The sequence below is a fragment of the Hyposmocoma kahamanoa genome, unplaced genomic scaffold (assembly GCF_003589595.1).
Source record: "Hyposmocoma kahamanoa isolate Upper Pololo Valley unplaced genomic scaffold, ASM358959v1 86, whole genome shotgun sequence".
NCBI classification, from domain to species: domain Eukaryota; kingdom Metazoa; phylum Arthropoda; class Insecta; order Lepidoptera; family Cosmopterigidae; genus Hyposmocoma; species Hyposmocoma kahamanoa.
In genome coordinates, this window is record NW_020654289.1 from 2,760,794 (window position 1) to 2,785,854 (window position 25,061).

Below are 25,061 nucleotides of genomic sequence, written 5' to 3' on the forward strand. Positions count from 1 at the left end.
TGAGTTTAATTGAATAATTTAATTATGTTTAAATCTTTGTAATAGATGATCCATGTTACTCGAAATAAAAAAAATATTAATTGAATAGGTTCCATTTAATTTTTGCCATCGAAACATGTTTTTCCAACTGTGGTAGCAACAAACTATTGAAGTTGTTCAATGAATATCACAATTTTGTCTGTAGTTTTAATTTGATTGAGTGCTTTTATAAGTTTTTATAACCAAATGTAAACATTAAGCAGTTATCAGTATTTCTATTGTTTTTATTATTACATTTAATCAGACAGTCGATTGATCGACCAGGCTGTGTATTTTTTTGATCAAGTGACGGGACGAACGAGTCGTGCGCCTGATGGTAAGCGACACGCCTGTCCTTTTTTTTTTTTTTTTTCCACGCCTGTCCTAGCAGTTGCAGTGCTTCTTACTTAAATAGCAAAGATCTAAAGCGCAGGTCACACCGCGAACTAAGCTAACGAACGCCCGTCACCCTGAGACATAAGTTGACAAGTCTCATGTGCCTGTAATTTCACCAGCACCCTTACTCTTCAAAACCGGAAGACAGTAATGCTGACATTACTGCATGACGGCAGAAATAGGTAAGATACCACACCGGACGTACTCTTTCACAAGGAGCTCTACTGTGACCAAAGCCGTTTGCTACATGTGTAATCAATTCCCTTAGTCTATTCCCGCCGAGTGCCCGGCCAAATAAATATCTTTACTAACATAGAAAATAAAATTATAAATGCGGATGTAACTCTGTCTGTCGTTACGTTTTTAAACCAAAACCATTGAACCAATTTTGATGAAGTTTGGTATAGAGATAGATGATGGGACTTAGGAGAATGACATAGGCTACTTTATGTCACAAAAATAAATCTTAAAGTTGGTGGCATAGGGGATGAAATTTTGTATGGAGGAGCCATTGACTTACAAATAAATGGACGACGGGTCTAATACAAAAACCACGAAAACAATGTCCCAAGTCAACCTATTTAAACGTAGTGACATGTAAAGGAATACGAAAAAGCTAAAACGTTGAATTTAAATTGTAATGTCATCGCAGTACTGTCTAATTTTGCTTACTTCGCTGCCAGTCGAACAAACGAAGACTACAGCGTTAATGACGCTCTGTATACGATTTTAACGCCCTATAAGTTCGGACACTTTTTAGCGCGGACCCGACGTCCATATAATTGTAAGTCAATGGGAGGAGCAATAAAACTATGACAATTAGTATGGTATAGTCGTCATCATCAACCTATTTATATGTCCCCATGCTGAGCACGGATCTTCTCTCAGGAGAGGTTTTAGGCCACACACAACTATACACGTCTTCCGAGGGTTGTGACTCTTCTTCGACGTGCCAGTTTCATCACGATGTCTGCCTTCACCGCAAAGCTCATGGTAAATGTCAAATTAAGGAGTTGTTCCTTGAGTGGTACTAAAATAAATGAAAAATTTTACCAGGCTATTAGTTGGTTTTTCGTAAAGAGCTCTCAAAATCTAGAAAGTTTGAATTAAAAACAAATTATTTTTGACTTGCGATTTCCAATTCTTAGGGATTTTTAATACTACGTAAAGTAAAACGGAACGCAGTCCCACGAAACGGAACGGATTTTTATGTAATTTTTTAACTAATAGGCCAGTGATCAATGCCATAAAAAATATTGACAGATCAGATGTTAACGTCATTCTCGTTGCAATATAACTTAGAGGATAGAAGAAAGTAAAATATAATTAGCAGGATGAAAAAAAAATAAAGGAAATAATTAGCCAATTAAGATTTTGAAATGTTTTATATATTTTATTTTTGGACTTTTTTTAGCATTGCAGTGTTGCTGGTAATGAATTTTACATATCTACCACACTTGTTTTAATTATAAAAAAAAATGCAGTTCATTTTTTTTTTATTTTGCTAAGCTCTTTATATCAAGCTTACATATATCTAGTAGAAAATTTGATGTTGGTTGAATTTTTCTGGGAATAAAGGACCGAGTTCTATATTAATTCCTACTCATAGATATAGAATTTTTTCTATATCTAGGTATGTTCCTACTCTACTACTGCTACTAATCCAACCATTAGGCTGCCACGGCTTAGCACATTTAGGTTATTCGGAGTACTTTTTTTCGCGGGCACCACCTAGTACACTATGTAGGTAATAATAATCAAAAAACTAGGTACAACATTTGTTATTTTTAACCGACTTCAAAAAAAGGAGGAGGTCAATTCGACTGTATAATTTTTTTACATGTATATTACGCGATAACTCCGCCATTTGTGAACCGTTTTTGGTGATTCATTTTTTGTCGGAAAGTGGGTACCCCAGAAGTGGTTCCATTTCAATTTGAAGAAAATATTCGACCTTTCAGGGTGGTAAACTAGGGGATTAATGACTTTTGAGGTCGGTTTTTTAGTACTCTGTACTGAGGTTATTAATTATATGTATGTATGGCTTTCAATCTCCTCTCGATTTCCGTCAAGACTCGATGTGGTCTCGAAAATTCCGGGAAAACGAAGCTTTCGAGACTATAAACATGTGTGTTAAATTTACATTTATTAAGTAAATTTTTATTGAATTGATATTCAATTATTTTTTGTGAAATTACTCCACCAGTTCGTTACACATCGTTCCGTGGCTTAGTTGACATAGCGTCTGGCACGGTTTGCTAGGAGACGTCGGTTCGAATCCGGCCGGATCGAAGGAATTTTTTCTAAGTGTTCAATATTTGTATTAGTAATTTACAGTTATTGTTAATTATTATATCTGTTATTGTAATATTTTACTATTGTTATCTATGTTTTCTTAGTATTAGCACACCCCGGGCACTCCAAACAACGGTCGAAAGTTAGTTGCCTACTACTACTACTACGTATATATATAGCATCGAGTATATAACCAGAAATAGAGACGAAATATCATATAATTTGTTTGAAAACTATTCTGCCATATCATTACTGTGACAACTGCGCTCCGATTGGCCAACCCGAATTCGAAACAGTTGACGGATGTCGTCAATTGTTTTACTTCAAATCGACCAGTTAACTTGAGCTTTGCTATAATGGACGAAAATTGCAAAATTACATATTTAATTACCGATGAAATGTGATTCCGTTTGTTTTGTAATTAGATGTTTTGTTGTTTTTCCCACACCACCGAATAGAACAGCACGGCATTGTTAGAGATATTATCTTTATTACAATAAATACAGAATATTATCTGGAATATACGGAGACGTACACACAGGTCAGTAATTGGCCTGTCTATATTTCAGTGCAAACTGGAGTTGATATTTATAAGAGATGTATCGCTAATGTGTTACCAGGAATATATGGCCCTTATTTCGTCTCTATTTCTGGTTATATACTCGATGACATATAGCGAGGCGCTATCTGCACATTGTGTCCGTGAAGTGGCAGGGTTACCCATCACTATCTCGTACTTTTACGTTACGTGGTCACAGCGGCAACATAGCGAAAATTCTAACGCGAAACTGTTATCTATAATTCTGTTAATAGAATCCTATTAAAAGCATTTAAGAAAACAATAACTGAATGTCAGACTAAGTTTTTTTTTACTTGTTTTCTTCATCTTTCGGAAAACGAAAGAAACTCCTCTCTTTATCCCGTTTAGATGATGATAAACAGCCGAACACAGCACAATTCACAACCGTATAAATAGTAACGCAAAATGATGTAATATATTGACGTATAAATTTCGTAATGAACAAATGAAAACTATTTTCAAATAATCAAAGCTGCCTTAGCGCGAAAACGGCTCGCCGACAGCCTTGTTCTCGTTCAGTCAATGTGACCGTCAATGTGCGGAGCGTGGTGCGGTATTTAAATCTAGGGAGGGGGGAGAGTGTCCGTTCTCGTTACTTTTTGTTCTCTTGTATTAAGTTGCGATAAATTAGACTGCAAGATCATAGTACAAATTATTGCATAAAAATTACATAAAAACTAAGAAAACGTTGTATACCGCAAGGCGGGTTACAGTGATCCAAAATTCATTCTTGTAACGACTTTCTTTCCTGTGTGTCGCAAAGAAATAAATGATTTGATTTAAAAAGTAGATTTTCATTAGGCATATAAGCAGTCAATACATGATATTCTATTCAAGCAATCTTTATTAACTCGTATCATAAAATAAAAAAAATATATCTGAAATTTTTATATATGAAAATTTTGTTTTCATTTTTATATTGGACACGTAGGAAATAAACAAAAGGGCGTTTAACATAGTTTTAGAATCATTGGTTTCATAATACAGAGGACCTGGTTTTAATGCTATCGTTCTTCGATCTCCACAAATCATACTAAGATTCACTATACTACAGTGTTGCCATGTTCATCCAACCAGAATAAAAAAATACTGTTAGGAATGAAACTATTTTTCCGGATTTAAATCGCGTATATTTGTTTTTTCAAACAAACCGACGTTTCGGGCCCTTTACAGGTCCCATGGTCACGGTTGACTGAGGTGGTACAGTCTTCAACCAGTTATGTCTAATATTGATGCAAACCACCCTATTTTTTCACTATAGTTACAATAGTTATTAATTAAATACCTTATTTTTAATTTTACAAAGAAAACATTCCAATTTACGCTACATTAAGTTTTACAAATTATTTTATTGAATGAATTTTTTATTAAGTTTAATTTATTATTAATTATTAATAGAAATTAGAATAAATTAAAACATATTAATTAGTACTGCAGTCTTATGTCTGTTTGGGATTTTTCATTAGAGGAAATACTGGATCCCAAACTGGTGGTACGGAGAAACCATCTTCCCTGTTGAAATTAGGATGTTTTTTAATTTCAATGGCCTCTCGCAGCATCCTGGGCAGATAACGGACTTCTTTTGCAAGGACCTGGGGTTTGTCAAACTTCATTGAATGTGTAGGTTTATCCATGACATGCTCGCAGACTGCAGACTTGTTTACGCGACGGTGTTTGACATCAGCTATATGTTCTTTGACGCGGGTACAAATACTTCGCTTTGTTTGTCCAATATAAGAGAGACCGCACTCACAGTCAAGCTTGTAAACTCCTGCATCCTGTAAGGGGATGTTACATTTCACGGGTCTCAGGAACTGAGAAATCTTCCTCAGGGGCTTGAAATAGGTCTTGATAGATGCGCGCCTGAGGACTCTTCCGATCTTGTCTGTAACACCTCTCACGTAAGGTAAGATGGCAGGTCTTCGCTCGACTGTTGGTGGTTTCACACGGGGTCTGCGGCATTGGCGTGGAATCCTCAACTTATTCGCATGTAGGACTTGCTTTATATGCTGAAGTTCCCCCGCCAGATGATTACTGTCGCAGACACCATATGCTCTCTGAAACAAAGATTTGCCCACGGTAGCTAACTGGCTAGGATGGTGATGGGAATTACCATTGAGGTACCTATCTGTATGGGTTTTCTTTCGAAATACAGTATGGCCTAAGGTGTTATTAGGATTTCTTTTAATTAAAACATCTAAGAAAGCTAAAGTACCACAATTCTCTTGTTCCATAGTAAATTGGATCTTAGTACTAAAAGAATTAAGATGGTCCAAGAAAGAAGGTATGCTATCTTTAGGTAATATTGTGAAAGTATCATCAACGTACCGTTTGAAAATCTTCGGCCTAGCTGGGGCCATGGGTAAAACTCGCTCCTCGAAGTCTTCCATGAAAATATCGGCAACAACGGGAGATACCGGGGAGCCCATCGCTATACCGTCAATTTGTAGGTAGAATTCATTATTCCACAATAGATAGCCTGATGTTAACGAAACGTCGGTTTGTTTGAAAAAACAAATATACGCGATTTAAATCCGGAAAAATAGTTTCATTCCTATGTATAACAATCGCGAAAACCTAAGAACTCGATAAAATACTGTTAGTTTAATAGATTTCTTAATACTGTTTATTTAAGGATTTAAGTCTCAAAACTTTCGACATTCCCGAGACTGAAAGCATTGTCTCGAGTCTTGAATATGCAAAAGTTTGTCGAGACTCGAAATTACTGAGATTCCCAGGATGTATAATATATTCCCTAATATGCAAGTATTCCTTATGCATTCCATTATTATTTTTCCGGTTGTGATAAAAATTTCTTCGAGTTATTATGCTCACGCTCGCCAATAGTTTCTCAAGTATTTGATCCCACTACGGGGCACGGGTGTACTCTAAAGAGAAGGTTAAGGTGGTCCATCACACTCGCCCAACGTGGGTTGGGGACTCTACACGTTTTCAGTGGCATTACAACGCAGCTACAGCTAGCATAATAAAAACATCACATTGTTCCCACATGTGTATAATTATGACTAGATTAGTAACTCACCGCTGAAGACGAAGCAGTATGATCTTTGACCCTAGCCTGTCCTTTTTGGACGTATAGAACAAAAACAAAAAGAAACCAGTAAATAATTTAAACGCGATAGTAATTATTGTAAAACGTATTAAAATAATATAAGGGAGAAAAAATATATGCGACAATAAATATAGAATAACTTCGAACCGGTCTGAATGCTCCTAATGTCTTGCCTTCAAACAAACAAAAAAAACTTATTTTTTAAACTTGTCATGTAAACTTTTTCATAGCGCAATTTTTTCCCGCCAAAGTAAACAACAAAATCTTGTTTTCTCGTAGCAATGTGAAAGACAAATGCCTCTCCAAGCCCCGACTAACACATCGCATCAGCAAGACGGACGACGTAATCCGAACGGTAACGTTACCACGGGAACTCAAGTACGCGACACAATCTAAATACTTTTACTTTGTTACAGCTCTTTCTTACCGTTAGAGATGTCGGGATGTGATTTTGAATCACTGTTACTTTTAAGTGCTGATACCTGTATATGCCCCTTACTCTGAGACGATTCTAAATTAAGCATGTGACGTATGACGTAGAAACTTGTGTTGTATAACAAGTTTCTTTAAGGCGTCAATCACGTCGATGTAGTCGTTAATTATTTATTATTTAGTTCGTGCGAAAAAACGGCTTCATAACAATGAATAAAACCGAAGATAAAAGCACACAGCTAATTACAAGTTTATGACTATATGTAGTTACAGAAAAACACAAGCAAAGAAAGAGCATAGATATACACAACAAGTATGTTCTTTCGAATTCTGTTTTTCCATCGAAAAATAGAGCCAGAATACTGAGCGTCCTTCGTCTGACGAATCGTCTAAAAATTATAAAAAATATATGGAGAAATTATATTGTAGGCAACCTCTGTGACGTATTTCAAATACTTACCAACGTAAGGCATATGTCACCGGGTGGCGGGCGCAGTGGCAGTTTGTGATTTGAAACTGAGTGGCACTGCAACTGCTATAGACAGATGTGTCACTTAACACCAGGCGAACGGCTTCTTCGTCCCGCCACTTGGTATAATAAAAAAGTACCTACCTAACAGTTACATGACAGATTCAGTACCTGCTACTAAAAAATTAAGTACTTTTTCCAAATATCTGTTATTGGCCACAACTCTACACTTCTTTAGTTCTCAAGTCACGTAGCTAATAGATACTTTGTCGGAATTGCAGCAATTCAATTGCGCCGCTGATGTTCATATAAATCACTAAGAACACTCCGCTCGAAATGATACGATTTGAAGTTGTATTACTGGTGTACTGTTTGGTGGGTCGGTCACGTTCAGAGCTTAGATTATGTTGTAGGGAACGTATTTATCACGTGAATTATGTTTGGTGATAATTGGATTTTTAAAAGTTTTGGAACAAACTGTAAGATATAATTGGACGTAAAAAATATATCTTATATAATAACGCTACATACACAGATACCAATAAAATCATAATAGTTGGTCTATACTGTAGAGTTTCATTACTGGGCACAGGGATTCTGTTACAATGAGAGGGCTTGAGCTGTAATTTTCGCGAGAACTTTGCACACATATTGTTTTTTTTACAACGAGCAAGTCGTATGCCTGGTGGCAAGCGACAAGCCTGTCTATACCTGTTTAAGTGCCAATCACAACTTTAAACGAAACGGAATAATGTTTGCACTACTGCTTGGCGGCGGTAAAGTGGCAGTACTTCCCTCGACTAACTCTTTCGTAAGCTCTACAGTTACTTTTTCATTAATTTGTTTTAATTTCCTACTTCTACGGATTTGTCGATTGGAGAGGTTGATTTTACGTTCTTTTTGATTTCGTAAACTCTAATTGAAAAGTTTGATTAATCTACGTTAAACCGTTAGGTAGAATTTTGAAATTTTCAACCGTTTTTGCTTTGTTATAAAGTCTAAAAAAAACGTATTTTGTTTAATTTCGATGAAAAAAAAGTAAATGAGTGTTATAAAATAATAATTCTTATTTATTTATATGTAAACGTTACTATTTTATATTCTCACTTTTTTGCGCTAAATGTGCTGGTGTGTCTGTATTAGGACAGCAGAATTCCATATTCATGATCAATTTTCACTATTTTGATTATTGTTGAACTCCAATTTACTTTAAAAATGCCCTTGAATTGATTTCACTACGTTGACTTTATTAATTTTCTTTCAATAATGCGTCGTTAGTTCATTAAAGTTTAATGTAGTTCTGCATTTGTCCAACTGCATAGATAATTTTGTATTATTCCGAGGTCTCCCTTTAGAATACCTTGTAGGTCTCTAGGGAGGGACCGACGTGACGTAGTTAATTACATGCTCGGTACACAGGCGGATGGTCTGATGGACAATACGGTTTTGTATTATTAATTGTTGTGTAGATGTCTTCGATGTATTATTATGCTAGTGTATGGATTGTGTGTATAATAAGAACCTATACTCTAGCCAAATTCGACATAGACGTTGTTTCCGCATCCAACAGTGAAGGTGTTACTATACGGTGTGAAAACACGATTCGTAAAAATTTTCACGACAGAAAAACAAACACAAACTTCCCTCGAAATTTTACAGGAAAACAGTTGTATTCAACAGGTACTATGATATCAATGGAACTAAATAGCACACGCGTATTATACGATATGCGTTTTACAAACGGCTATAATTTCGTTTGTAAACATTGACTTACAATTATATGGACGTCGGGTCCGCGCTAAAAAGTGTCCGAACTTATAGGTCGTTAAAATCGCATACAGAGCGTCATTCACGCTTTAGTCTTCGTTTGTTCGACTGACAGCGAAGCAAGCAAAATTAGACAGTACGGCGATGACATTACAATTTAAATTCAACGTTTTAGCTTTTTCATATTCCTTTACATGTCACTACGTTTAAATAGGTTGACTTGGGTCATTTTTTCGTGGTTTTTGTATTAGACCCGTCGTCCATTTATTTGTAACTCAATGTTTGTAAAATATTAAATTTCTGAGAGTTCAGTGTCCGTGTATGTAGAGCATACAAGCAAAATGAACCGTATTAGTTGGGAAAAAAATTGAGCTTAGGTAGTATGTCTATAATAGTCTTCTTAATAACAAAACGTTGTTGGGCAACCAATGATGGTATAGGAAAAGAACATTTTTTTGTCAATGCTCATTATATATGCTAGCCCTGACCACGGCCTGCTCGCATAATTACAATTTAAATAGGTAAGTAAGTAATTTGGTTATGTAAAGTAATATTTACCTGGCCAATTATCATAAAGTTTTCAAAGTACGTATTGGCACGTGTCATTTAAGAATGAAATAATTCAGATTTGATAATACTGGTAGATTGCTGGTTAAGGCAGACGAAAAGAAACAAAATTTTAAAATATTCTATTTTTTTATTTATGTATATTAAATTACTATATATATCCAGCATCAATTGCGATTCTGAATTTGAATAAAACATAAATTTGAAAAAAACCGATCTGAAAAGATCGTTCGTTCGTACATCTATTTGCCAAGTTTTATTGATATCGGTTACCGCAAAGTGCGCGGTACTCCTTATATGTGGAATATTTTCTTTTTCTTTTTCTATTTAAATTTAAATGGGACCAATACTGAGATACCCTCTTTCCGACAAAAAAATATTTCAAAATCTGTTCACAATTCACATTTTATTTATATTTACGCCAGAGTTATCGCGTAACATACATACAAAATAAATACTGTCGAATCTCCTCCTTTTTTTGAAGTGGGTTAATTACTACTCAAACTCGAATGTTTGCTATCTCTCCCTTCAAATAAAAAATCATTAGGGATGACACAGTTTTTTAAATAATTAATTACTGGTCATTTTTACGTTGGTTTTAAACACTTCCTAGTGGTTTCAAACTTCTATTGAACAAAATTCATTACAGGCATGACATCAAGATTTATATTATCCATAACCTTACCTATTTCAGCCGCCAAACAATAATGTAAACATAACTGCGTTCCGGTTTTGAAGAGTACGTGCGGTAATACACGTCTGATTTCGTGTCTGATGGTCGGATCCGTCTATCGGATCGGATTCACTCAATACACGTCCGATAGGCGTCCGATTCTTACGTCAGACTTTTCTGAATTAACTGCAGTGTTGCCATTTTATGGGGAATTCCCCAAATGCAGGGAATTTCAACTCAACAACTCGTTTGGGGATTTTGTTTGGATTACGCTATGTGGGGAAAATGCCCTCGCATTCTAGAATTTTAACATATTTTGGTTACATTGATGTTCACTATTTTATTATGAAAACTAACGTCCGCGTTGTTCAACTAATATATCTCTTTAATTTGAATTAGTAGAAATTAGAAAGAATTTTTTTTAAGTAGTTTTTCGGCCCCGGTGTAAAGTCCTATTTTTCGAGGTACGACAAGATCGCTTTCCGGCGTCGATATGTCTCTGGGTGACGGGCAGTGGCAGTGCCCCTCAGATCTTTGCAACTTAAAGCTCTGAACGGCTCTGCAATTGTTATGGACAGGCGTGTCGCTTACAAGCGCATGACTTGTTGGTCCCGTCATTTTGTATCATAAAAAAAACTTAAATAAATTTCGGTGGCATATATCAAAATTGTGGTAACTGTAAAGCAAACTGAGGTGAAAACCTTAGAAATATAATATTATTATGTTTTGTGTTTATTGACGTTTATTCTACATTCCGAACACTAGTTTTCCCCATATTTCTGTACGCTGCAGAGACATGGGTGCTCCTTAAAATCGAGAAGAAGATAGACGCTCTGGAAATGTGGTGCTGGAGAAGAATGCTTGGGGTATCGTGGACAGATTTTCGTTTAAACGCCTCCATACTCCAAGAACTCGGCATCAAGCAGTGTAATGTGGTGTACGGTGTTGCAAACTCGCATCCTAAAATTCTTCGGTCACGTCTCAGGACGGAATTTTGACTCCATAGAGAGTCTTGTTGTGCAAGGCAGAGTAGAGGGCACTAGACTGCGCGGAAGCTCACCCATTCGATGGACCGATCAAATGAAATCTGCGGTGGGCGGTCCTTTACATGAGTACACGAGGGAGTACATTAAAAGAGAGAGATGGCGAGATGTCGTGAGGCAAGCCACATCAGCCGTTAACAAACGTACTCCGTGATGACCACGTCATGAACGAAAGAGAAGAAGATTCTACATCCAAACTGGCTAGAGTATAGTGGCGACATTTACCTATGATTGTTTGATCTTTAATCAATAATAAATAAATATTAGACAACATCATAACGATGCTCTGATCCCAAAGTAAGTAGCTAAAGCACTTATGTTATGGAAATCGGAAACAAAGACGGTACCACAAATACCGACCCCGGAATAATATAGAAAATGAAACTATTTTTCGGTTCTAAATCGTGTATATTTGTTTTTTACACTTTACACGTCTCATGCTCACGGTGGGTCACTCGTGTGGCCACGGGACCTGTAAAGGGCCCGAAACGTTGGTTAGTATTTTTTTATGAGACCAAGTGATGGTATGAACAAGTCGCCCACCTGGTGGTAAGATCAATCACAAAGATCTAAGGTGCACTGCCACCGCGCCCGCCTTTCTGATACATAAGTTGACAAGTCCCATGTGCTTGTAATTTCACCAGCACCCTTACCCTTCATAGCTGGAACGCAGTAATGCTCATAATACTGCTTGGCGACAGAAATAGGTAAGATGGCGGTACTTAGATTAAGAAAAACATATATGTATACTCGATTTATCTCGAAAACCTAAGAACTAGATAACATAGAAAAACATCGTTTTCTACACTGATCCGATCGCGGATCATATCTGAGGCCTCAGAGATGGCTAACACATTCGACCACGGAAGTCATCAAAAAAAGCTAATAAATAAATAATGACAAACAAGTGGAGTATTATCTAAATTACTCAAACAAGGTCTGTGTGTGGCGGGTTTATAATTTAATAATTCTGAAATACATAGTCTATAACCGGGTCTGAAACAGGAAATATATTTTTCCTTTTGTACTGCACACAAAACCAGTCGGCCAGATGTTACTCTTCTTCTGTATTTTTTTTCGTGTCGGCACAATTTTAAGTATTACACAATAGACTTCCGCATTTGAAGCGAGGCTTTTAAAACAAAGTTACTAGTTTTGCTACACTGAACTTACAATTGGAAGTAACAATCAGCATTAGGCAGTAGGCTGTGTAAGAGTTCAACCAGGCAAGTACTGTCATCTTACTTATTGCCGCGGCCAAAGTAATGGTCTCATTACTACATATCGGTTCTGAGGTGTAAGGATGCAATTGAAATACAAGCACATGGGACTTGTTAGTACTGTAACTGAGTTGCGTAGCGAGAGGTACTTTTATGAATATAAACTGGAATAATCTTCAAAATATACTTTATTGCACTTTTTTTACATGCTTATAGTGTTGGGTTACATTTCGATCTCTCAAGATGCTCTATTCTTTTCTCTTATTTCATTTTCAAAACATTCTAATTACAAAACTATTCATTCAGCCAGTGATTCTACTCATAGAGTAGAGCCTAGACTACAGTACTATTTCAGGATGACGGGTGCAGTGGCAATGCGCATTAAATTTTTGTGATTTAAAGCTCTGAATAGCACTGCAAGTGCCTTGAACAGACGTGCACGAAAGGAGTCTTCCCGCGTGACGGACCGTTCAATTCCTGCGCGTCTGGCGCATCTTGGGCGTCGGCGATATAGTGAAATATCCGTTTTAAAAAGAAAAAAATAGAGCACTAAATTCTCTTTTAAAACAAGTTGAAATTAGTTAACGTGTTCGACTTATCGTAACTTAAACTACGATGCAAAGCTAAAATATCATTAAATAATTTCAATATAAGCCACGGAACGAACCAACGGACCTCACGAATTTCTCTATGTGCTTGCGTCGTGTCTTTGTACTCGGTCTTTCAACGACTTTTTAGTCGTAGCGCCATCTATGAGAAATCTATTACAGATTTATCACCCAGGTAGTACCTTTACAGCTACCAGTCCTGGCGCTACGACTAACGCCACGCTATACCAACTAAGCCACGCGTCTGGCACGGTATGCAAGAAGACGTCGGTTCGAATCCGACCGGATCGAAGGAATTGTTTCTGGGTGTTTTTTCTGAGTGTTCGATCTTTGTATTAATAATTATAACAAACTAGTGGAGTAATTTCACAAAAAATAATTGAATATCAATTCAATAAAAATTTAATTAATTTCAATATTCTAAAAGTGGGTTATGGTTTTTTAAGACATTTCAAAAAAATATTTCGTAAGATAGGCAGTTCTTCCTTCGATGAACTCTTTCACAAGGAGCTCTTTCTACAAAATTTTGTTAACTGTAGTAAGTGACTTAAGTCTTAAGTCTCGTTATTTGCGAGACAAAAACATCTGTCTCGACTCTAGAAAATGCCAAAAATTCATCGAGACACGAAATTTTCGATAATGAAATTCCTAATACCTATAAATATTCTCTGGAATCGTTAACAACTGTTACTCCTGATATTACCTACCCTCTTCTCCAAAAATGTCGAATACACAACAGTATGTCGCTTCGTATACATTCCTTCATTTTATATCTACTTTATTTTATTAACCATCAAACAAATTACTGTTCTTAAACAAAACAGTATTTTCTTTTATTAAAACACACATCCATTATTTTCGAATTGGTTTTATTATTTATTCATTCTATTGTTACGTGGACAGTGTTTCTACAAAGTTGTATTTGCTGTTGACGTTATATTCAAATAATAAATTGTATGAAGACATTACAAGTAATCGAAAGTAATCATTTAAAAGTTTTTCCAACGCAACTTTGGCTTGATGTCTCGCTATTATTTTTAGCTATAATTTTTTTTGTGTTAATTTATGTTTACATAAAATAACTATTTGTTACGTTGCTGTTGGAGGAGTTGCAATATTCATAAAAGTCTGTTTAGGTTTAAGAATAGGTAAAAGTAAAGTAAAACTTTGTTTAATATTTTTAAGAGTAATGAATAAATTAAAAAGAAGAGAAAAAATTGCGTTTTTTAAATTTTAATTTATAGTATTTTTGGCATAAAATTTTTCATTGTATTAAATATAAGCACTGCTGCCAGATTTTTACATTTTTCTAACTTTTGACTCTATTGCGTAATACATAAGTAATTTTTGTTTTAATTTTTTCAATTTTCGTAATTTTTATGATCATTTTGATTTTTAAATTTATATACAATTCGTTATTATAAATTCTAAATTGCTTACGACTGCACTTAAATTAGGCAATAAAGTCATTCTAATATTTCGCAAACAAATTGAAATCTAACAATTAATAGCTTTAGCTTCATTTTTCTTGTGCGTACTTACCTACTTTTTTTAGGATTTGGGCGTATACAAATAAATATCGCTAATACTTAAGACTTTTACAAAAAATCTTTCTAGTAGCCAGTCAAGGATCCTGGCAACACTGAATATAATTTATTATTTATTTATTGAGCATTGGCTATAGAGAACCTGAAACGTAATAATACTAAAACTAAAAACTAATTTGTGTAAAAGTTGCAAGTACGAAAAGTCGCCATTTTTTTGCCCTCGTCTAAAATGTCATAAAATTTTTAAGTCAACCCCAGCAAAATTTTTTTGCTCCTGATTTTAAAACTGACTTGTTTTTACTTTCAAAAAACTCTAATGTGAGTTACGACGGTTGTCATCAGCAAACGTAACTTGGCGGCACCATAATCAAATTGTATACGCACATTTGACATTAGTGGGAGATGTTATCGTGTAAAATTAAATGTCGGAAATTACGATTGTTTGAAAACACTCGGCGATCGAATTCTCATTAAACTTTAGCTGTATTATTGCCTGTCGTTATTATTGTAGTCCTAAATGCTGTTTAAATTTTGAGTTGTATAATCTTATCCAAAAAAACACGACGATCAATCTACGTACAGGATAAAAAGTACGTCATGCTTAACAATTAGGAGTCGTTCCTGGGTTCGATCCCCGGCCAGTTCAATGTAGAAAACTAACTTTTCTACATTGTCGCGGGTGTTTTAGTTACTTATTTTGGGATCGGCGCAACGTCACATGCGTTGTCCAATATTAAAAAAAGAAATAGGTAAGTACTTCCCTGGACGAACTCGTTCACATGGAACTCTGTCGTCTGTAAACTCTACGTTTTAGAGCGATGCCACAAGTCACGATGAATTGCATCGGTTTTCCGACGACGTCGCATCGTGACTGCTTTGTTTTTATGCAGTATAATCAGAATGACATGCCACGCGGTGCGTTGAAAAGGCGCGCCACCACTAGCAAATTAGAACGACACCACACGGGCGTTGTGACGAACGCTGCAATCATAGAAGAGAGAACGTACATTTTTAATTTTTATGATTATATCATTGACTTACAATTATATGGACGTCGGTTCCGCGCTAAAAAGTGTCCGAACTTATAGAGCGTTAAAATTGTATACTAGTCTTCGTTTTTTCGACTGACAGCGAAGCAAGCAAAATTAGACAGTACTGCGATGACATTACAATTTAAATTCAACGTTTTAGCTTTTTCATATTCCTTTACATGTCACTACGTTTAAATAGGTTGACTTGGGACATTTTTTTCGTGGTTTTTGTATTAGACCCGTCGTCCATTTATTTGTAAGTCAATGGATTATATAATTAAAGTACCTTTCCTTATCTATTTCTGCCGCCAAACCGTATTGTGAGTATTACTGCGTTCCGGTTTTGAGGAGTAAGGGTGCTGGTGAAATGGGCACATGGAACTTGTCAATTTATGCCTCAGGGCGATGGACGTAGTGGCGGTATCCTTCAAAACTTGCGATTTAAAGCTCTCAGTGGCACTGCAATTGCTATGACAGGCGTGTCATAGCTTCCCACCAGCGGCACGACATGTTCATTCCGTCACTTAGTAATAGATGTGAAAAAAGACATAAGAATTAGATCAACGCACATTCTGCGTCATATTTTTTCTAACCCCACAAACATATTCTGCCACGGCGTTAGTTAAATGCCGAGGTGGCCTTTATTTTTTTATTTACCTCATTTGGGAGTTGGCATTTGGCTGGTTTACTGGCGGGAGTGTGTGCGGAACATTAATTTTGCTATTGGAAAGATTCTAATGTGGGCGAATCGCGCCCCTAGTTCTATTGTTAGCAATTGCATAATAATCCAATTATGTTAACTAAAGTGGGTGGCAATATTTTTTAAATTCTATTTATGATTGAGATTCGCAATCACGTTATTAATATGAAGTTACACGAAGTTGCATAAACAATTATTCAAAATTAAGTTATATGACAATTGGGTGACGACATAATATAATTAGAACTCTTTTACTACAAAAAACCGACCTTAAACGTTTATGAAATATATATTTGCCAAGTTTTATTGAAAACAGTTAAAGGAAGTATAAAATAAATAGCGAATATTTGGACGTTCTTCCAGAATGTTTGCCTTTGTATAAACGTAGGTAGTTATTAGTATTTGTTTCTAACAATATTACATAGTTAAGTTAAAAGTTTTAAGTTCGTTTGCCTTTTTTTTGCATGTGACGCTTAACTGTACTTAGATGTGCGTTACATTTAAAACCACAAATTGTTGTACCTAGGAAATGAGTCACAATGTAACAGCTGTTGATAAACCAAATAAATTAAAAAGAAAAGGAAAGTGGGTGAAATTTAGTAACCCGGATTCATACCCTAATGTGGTGGAATATTGTCTTCAAATTTGAACGGGACCACAACCCTTTCAAAAAAGAATCATTTATGTTGGTTCTCAAGTGTGGGAATAATCTCGTAACACACACAGAAAAAATACAGTCGAATTGAGTATACCTCCTTTTTTTGAAGTCATTTAAAAAATACGGTGAACAAAATATGGGCTGGCTATTGTGGCTTGACAATGTCTCAAACAAAAGTTAAAACATTCATTTGTATAATAATAAGATCACCAAGAGGTTTAAAGCTGCTGTGAAACAAAAACTTGATACAAATGAAGATTCTCCGTACTTATATAATCTGTTTAGATCTATCGTGGTTTTTATCGCCAGTTCTTTATAGATTGTTAAGGAAAATTATTTAGGACAACTTGCAAAACATATACAAACAATTGTGTCAAAACAGTAGATTTTGTGGCGCGAGTTTTTGTACATGGATGCATTTAAATGAAGTACGTGTATTAAATATAGTATAAATTATATATAAATAAACGTACTCCCAATAAGTAGTGTAAAGTGGCCAAGTGCTGGCACTGTTCTATTTATTTATTCCTTCTGAGGAAAGTACTTTGGTTAGAGCAAAATTGTTTGTGGCAATAATTTAATTAAAACTAACAATAGGTTTTACACCATACTTAATATGCATTATGGAATGTAATCCGTTTATTTACCAGAATACATTAATCATATAGGTAGGTCTTATGCAAAATTAGGTAATGTAAATTGGTCTCTTCAGTTAATTGCGTTTCAAAAGAATATAAATCAGTATTTGTAAACTCTAAATGTTGTTTATTACTATAGAAGCAATGTGTCGAAGGCAATTTTGTTAATGTAATTTAAATTTATGATTTAGATATAGATTTATTTATTATCTCGTAAATTTTACATTATTATATACAATATATTGTATTACATACAAGAATCGTTACAAATAGTAATAAATGTTACATTTAAAAAAAATTACCGAAATACCGAAAAAAAATTACTTATGTAATTTTAATTTGTTATGTGTTAAATAATGTAGGAACATATTAAATAATATAATCATAATTATGTCAAAATAATGATTGTATGCGTTAAGTTTATGTAATTTATCCAATTCTGTAAATTAATATTTATGAATACCCAATAATCTAATAAACTATAACATATATTACAAGATCATGTCATTATCCAACAAAAGGTCTTTCAGTAGATCGATCAAATTTTTCATCATTATGCTCGTTTTTTAAGTCAACGGGTAGGTGCTCATAATATGTCGGGCCGATTATTGTATGTCCTTATAACAAATCGAGTCGATTCTTACACATAGGAAATTAAGCTATTTTTTCGGATCAACATAACAGGACAAAACGAAACGGGGCCCTAAAACAAAGTTTCATTTTGAACTGTAGTTAAAAATTATTAATTATTAAAATAAGATAGTTAAATTAACACGGGCATGCATGAAATGACTGATAGCAGTGGAGTAGGCGATATGGGTTTGTCAAGAGAGTAGTGAGTGGGAGAAAAGCGTGACGGTGTGCATGTAGACTTTTTTCAGATGGAGAATACTATAACTAATATCCAATTCAATAAAAGTAGTAGTTCCTAAATTGTTCTGTACTTAAAAATCAGTAATTTTTCAGGTGGATTTGTCGCATGTGACCAATTGACATGTAACGGTGAGGGGTTTATTATTTAATGAAGCGCCAGCGCAGTGGTTGCGTTACGTGAATAATTATACGGCACCCTCATTACTTATTCGTGTGAAATATAGAATATTGTAATTGATAGACATGACCAGGTTTTTTGGCTAGTTTCTGGCCCTGTACTCTCGGTTTCCGTCTCGACTAAATTAAAATACGTATGATGCGAATGAAGCTTCGTACGTAACTTTGGGGTTTAACTTGGTCAAGTATTACTTAATAGTAATTGTTTTGGACGGATGTCGGACGAAGAATGACGATCCGAAATGTCATAGGGTTCATTTTGTCTCTAGTCAATGATATTATAGCTCACTGTCTCTAGGTGAACAAGCGATATTAGTATTTTTTCAGATTGCAATCGGACTTAGTGCACAAGCGACCTTCGGAAGCGTGTCTGAGTTTTCTAGATTTGTATAAAGATTCTGAACGAATACGAATCGGTTGTGTTGCGTAACCGCGCTAACAAGTAATTTTTTTTTCTTCTTAAAATTAGAAAATAAATTCCACTATTTGAGAAAACGATGTCTTGAACAACACAAAAGTAGTAATAGTGAAAAAAGAGAGAGCACCAAATTTAAGTCTCAGGCGGCAGCAATCAACGCTATGTCACTGCCACGGATGTCAATTCTATAGGCTTCAAAAGCCCACCTCCCCTGAATTGCTTTTAAATCAAACAACAATAATTACTGCAAGCTTGTGTAACATTGCTATCTGTTGGTGCAACAACACGGTCAACGGCTGTCAAGCCGGCAATATTTATAGTTACATTACAATAGCGTCGTACGTCCCACTGCCGGGCGCGGGTCTTTTCTAGGGAGAGGTTACCTATTTCTGCCGTCAAGCAGTTATATGAGCATTGTTGCGTTTCAATTTTTGAAGGGTAAGGGCGCAGTGACAGTGCCTCTTATCTTTGTGATTTAAAGCGGCACTGGCGCACTGCAACGGTTATGGACGTCTCTCGTCACTTGGTATCGTATTTCCTGAGCGGACGCTTGTGTCCACCTGGGCGCTCATTGTTACGTCAGTTCTTGTTTAATGTCTTAATCAGCAATCGGTATAGGCCAACGATGTCATGCACTAGCGTACTAAATGTGTTTCACTGATGTGCGGTTCTAGCAAAAGACTTAATTTAGTTGGTTGTCAAACATTCAAGGTGGCGGACGCAGATGCGGTCCTCTTTGAAAATTAATTAAATTTATTTTGTACATTCAATTTATTATAGACTTTGTATGTATTAATGTATCAACATTACTTAATATATATACATTCGTATGTACATTTGATTTATTAAATTTATCTGTGTATTTATGAGTATAGTATATTTCATTTCTTTACTTATCTATTTTTAGTGCCACCCCAAAAACCAACTTTCCTCTCAGATTTTCAAAGGTTAGTTGGAAGAAATCTCTTTATGGGATAAGCTCGCCTTTGTACACAAATATTTAAATTGTTTCTGAAAATTTGTAAGTTACTTTGTGGTACAATAAAGTGTTTAAATAAATAAATAAAATAAATCGGTGTGTTGTTCTTATATTTCGCTAATTGACTAATTGTGTGAACATAAATTATATTAATACAAATTTTCATAAATATACAGGTAAGGTACAATAAAAGCTTCAATACTAGAAAATAGGACTAGGATTAAACAATATGAATAAAATTGGACCCCGCGGCAAGGTGCCCAAGGTGCTGGCAGCGTTCTCCCTTTGTATTGCTATGGTAAAGCGTTGGGCAAGGTAACTTGGGTTTCCCAGACAGTCTATTGATTTTTGGATAAAATTGAGATAACTTATTGATATTTTTGGCTTGGTATTTCGATTATAGGAGTATAATCGAGCTACCAAGCCAAATGTACGTGAAAGCGTGGTAACTGGGCGGCCACCGCGCGAAAACCTTCCCATCGTGTAACTGGGCGCTTAGGGTGCAATGATTCATTTAGTCATTTGCACAGTATATTATCTCAGCTCCTTTGAATTTTGTGGTCGGACGGAGAATTTTCATTGGGGTTAGCCTGGTTCCAGGCGTTTCTGGACTCAATAAACCACGTCACCTCGCAGTTTGTTGACGGATACCTTAGGATACTGCCTACATATAAATACAAAAACCGAACACTAAGAATTGGTTTATTGATTATACCCAAATGGAAACGGTAACTTTTTTTTTAATTTGAGTTTATGCAAGTAGTAATAAGCATTTTAAACGAAATAATTATATAGCTTTTGTTAACATTTATTTGACCGAAAAATGTTTCTTTAAGCTATTTAAAAAGGCAGTTTTGGCCTCTAAAAGCTTGAGTACCGCTGTTAAAATCGCGGTTATTGCATTAGGGTCGTTATTGTTAAGTGATAGCGGGCACTATTCAAGTAATTGTCATGCCGTGCTACATCTGATAAAGTATTGCGCCGGAGCTCGGAGTCGTGACGGTAATCGGGACAAACACGGGATATTGCTATTTCAATGTGACACGAAAACTGGAAATCAGTTTGTTTATTTGGATTTATAATTATTGTAATTATTTGTGGGTAGCTACTCAGCCGACAAAGCGTTTATTACATTAAGGTTACTTCCTTAAATGACGAGTGTAGAGTTAGTACTTTCTCTCGGGTCCATTTAACTGTTTGCCGATTTGAATACTAGTCTCTAAGGGTCGTATTCTAGAACTCTACTCAATGCTCAAGTAAGGATTTGAGTATAGTTTAAAGCACTTGATATCATACTCAAGTCCCTGCCATTAGGGTCGTATTTCCAGTGCTTGTGTTTCCGGTGCAATCCTGATTTGAGCATTGAATAGACTTCTAGAATACGACCCTTAGACTCAAAGACGATTTCAAATAAGCTGTTATTCCTTTGGTAAATTTTGCACTTCTAAGTGTAATTTTTTTTTAAGCTACTGCTGGAAGAACGAGCAAAAGACTCTCGGAATTGCACTTTCCAAATAAACTTGAAAGGGTTGTAACCCTAACTAGCCGTGAACAGGTTCACGGCAATGAAATGGGAAACTTCCGGTCCACAAAATTTATTAAAGAAGTAAAGTTTAAAGAAAGGCTGTAACAATATAAAGGTAAATGTAAAAAAACAGATATAACAGTATAAAACACTCCCTACACTTTATTATTAAGGCACTTACCCCTAAATGGGCCGAGAAACTGAATTACCGAAATAGATACATAAAGGCTGTAGACTTATAAATTATTACACATGATTAGCTTATTAACAGCTCCGACTGTCGTGGCGGTCGAGCTGGGAGTGACCGTGGTACGAAAACAAGATGAGAAAGAGAAGGAAGATGGAAAAATTCAAATTTAAAATTTAAATACATGTAAAATAAAAAATTATAGGATACAAGCGGAGAGAGGCCTCTGTGTGCCTCCGTGGCCGAACGGTTACCATGCCGGACTGCCACGCAGAGGTCCCAGGTTCGATTCCCGGGCCGGGAGAAATATTTGTATGGCCTACATTTATTTCTCTCGTGAGTTTGGGTGTAATTTGTGGTTGTCTATTTGTGTGTCCATGGCACCCGCGACACAGGGTTTCCCTAGTGCGGGGCTATGTTGATTGTGAGCGTTATCAATTATCAATAGATAGAGGCGATACAAAGAGGTGAGATAACGGTGTAAGGAGATCACACCGTCACAAACTTAAACGCTATACAATACAGTTTGGACCATATTTGTATGGAATCTAGACTTATGTCGTTTTTCCATATATCTTTATCTAACATGTAGTCTTCAATTTTGTAATACGACTTTTCAATGAAAAAAGAATGATGATCTTAATATATGCTCCGAAATCTTATCGTAAAAACGTATACAGTTCCTCATAATGGAATCGTTTACATTAGTTAAATTACTAAAATACCCAATGGCTCAAATAATAAACAAATACCATACTTAATATTGATACAAAAACACAGCAAAATTTCCTTCGATTAGGTTGGACTCAAACCAGAGAAACCTCATGAAGCTTCTCAGAGGTGGCGCCACGGCAAGAAAGCCGTTAAAATCGAATACCTACACAGATCTGCAACGAACACAGAGAAATTCGGAAGGTCTGCTGACACGTTCTGTAGCTCAGTTGGGAGAGCGACCCGGTTTGGCAAGGTCGCTGGTTTGAGTCTAGTCATATCGGAAGAATTCATCTTTGTGTTTGTACGATCTTTGTATTAATAAAAAGAACATAAGTATGTTCTTTTTATTAATACAAACAAGTGTAGAGTATCTTATAAAAATAAATGAATATCACGATGGTAGCAACATTATGATATTCTAATAATCACAGTACAGAGTACTAAAAAAACCGATCTCAAAAGTACATGGAATTACATCTATTTGCCAAGTTTTATTGAAATATCGTCTAGTTCGCCACTATACGGGACTAGACACAGAAGATAATTATTTTATTCATTTTTATGGACAACTCACGCTTTCCCAGAAAATTATTTATGCCGAAATTCTTTCGCAAAAGTATATTTAATGGGCCCTAACACAGTTTCCTTGTATTTTATATGGTTTCGGATTTTCTCTCTGTATATTGATTGATGATGAACTACTTTAAACTGCCTCCGTGGCCGAACGGTTACCATGCCGGACTGCTATGCAGAGGTCCCAGGTTCGATTCCCGGGCCAGGAGAAATATTTGTACGGCCTCCATTTATTTCTCTTGTGAGTTTCTCACACAGGGTTTCTCTAGTGCGGGGCTATGTTGAGGCGTTATTATTAATGTGTACTTTATTGTTCCACAGGCATGTTCCTGGCCGTGTCGCGACGCTGTCCCAAGACGCGAGGAGTCATGTTGGAGCGCACTGGTGCCCAAGGTTGAACTTGAGGACCAACGTGAACCCTGGCGCCTACCTGACCTGCAGCCGCCACTGCACTATATGCACCCACGAGGTAACACTTTTTATCACCACTGGAATTGCCTAGTAACATGTCCCTTACTTAGCTTCATCTTAGATGTTGTACGAATTATGATCAAAAGTGCGTACCTCGTGGAACCTTAAGTTCAAAGTTACTGTAACAGACGACTTGGGACGATTGGACTTGCCCCTCTTAGCAACTACACCTTCACGTACTAACCTATACCGATACTAGCCCCTTCCTCGCGAGACTACACTCAGCAGCATCGACACAGTGCGATCTGTGACAGGGATAGCGAAACTGATGACCTAATGGAAGAAAGTTTTGGAAAGAAGTCAGGATGGTTATTAGCTAATCATTAATGTTAGTTTAAATATTGTTATTTTTTTTATTGTTGTAACGCCATAGTGCATACTGTTATATTACCCTTTTTTACTGAATAAATAAATAAATGAATTATCAGTACTGTATAGGACATAGGAACATCGTTTACAAATAATGCAATGATTTTTTATTTTATAATATCAAGTGACGGGACGAACAAGCCTGGTGGTCAGCTACACGCCTATCCATAACAGTTGTAGTGCCACTCAGAGCTGTAAATCGCAAAGATTCACTAGATTCACAAGTCACCTTGAGACATAGCTTGACAAGTCTCATGTGCCTGTAATTTCAGTAGCACCCTTACCCTTCAAAACCAGAACGCAGTAATGCTGCTAAATTACCTACTGCTTGGCGGCAGAAATAGGAAGGTGGCACTACTTCCCTCGACGAACTCTTTCACAAGGAGTTCTACTGCTACTAAGTTGAGTTGAGCAGTGTCTTTAATTCAAATAAAAAATGTATTATTTTACTTAACATTTCCGGGATTTGCAAGCTGATAATCAAGTTTTTTTAATTGTATGTGTCCGTCCATGCGTGCATCACCGGCAGATAACAACACACTAATTATTCGGATTTACTTTGCACTACACAAAGCATAAAATAAATGTTGGTAGCCACACAAAAATCAACCACTCACACATTCACGATTCAAAAGCGCCTAACATTTAAAAACGAGAATGAACTCACGTGTCGGTTGCTCGATTTAATTGAGCAGACGTATTTACAGCTAATTGGTAAAAGCCCAGCGAATCGTCGCCGCAATTATTTGCGGATTAGATCCGCTGCCTAGAAACGGCAAATCAATAGGTACTAAGAGGAAATTTCGGCGAACTTTGCCATCGTTTATTTACAAATTACAAGTAGTAAACTTTTGTTATCTGTTTATGAAAAATATATGAAAATATAGAGTAGAAATTCCTAAACAAATTTTGTTTTGGGTTTACAGTTCTGAGAAGTGAGGAATTAAAGATTTTTCCAGTTTGAAGATTTGGAGGTTATGTGTTATATAATTAAATAAAATGTATTCAGTGTATTATTATATCAAAATAAACAACAGAAGCCTTAAACAGAGTTAATACA

At 35.9% G+C, this 25,061-nt stretch overlaps 1 protein-coding gene across 1 annotated transcript in view; it reads left to right on the plus strand.

The window, feature by feature from the left end:
* LOC113234852 (SKI family transcriptional corepressor 2-like) overlaps positions 1–25,061 on the plus strand; it is a 50,464-nt gene that overhangs the window by 23,846 nt on the left and 1,557 nt on the right. The window contains exon 8 of the mRNA XM_026470374.1: positions 23,483–23,630. Coding sequence (XP_026326159.1) covers positions 23,483–23,630 — 148 coding nt within the window. The remainder of the gene's footprint in view (positions 1–23,482; positions 23,631–25,061) is intronic.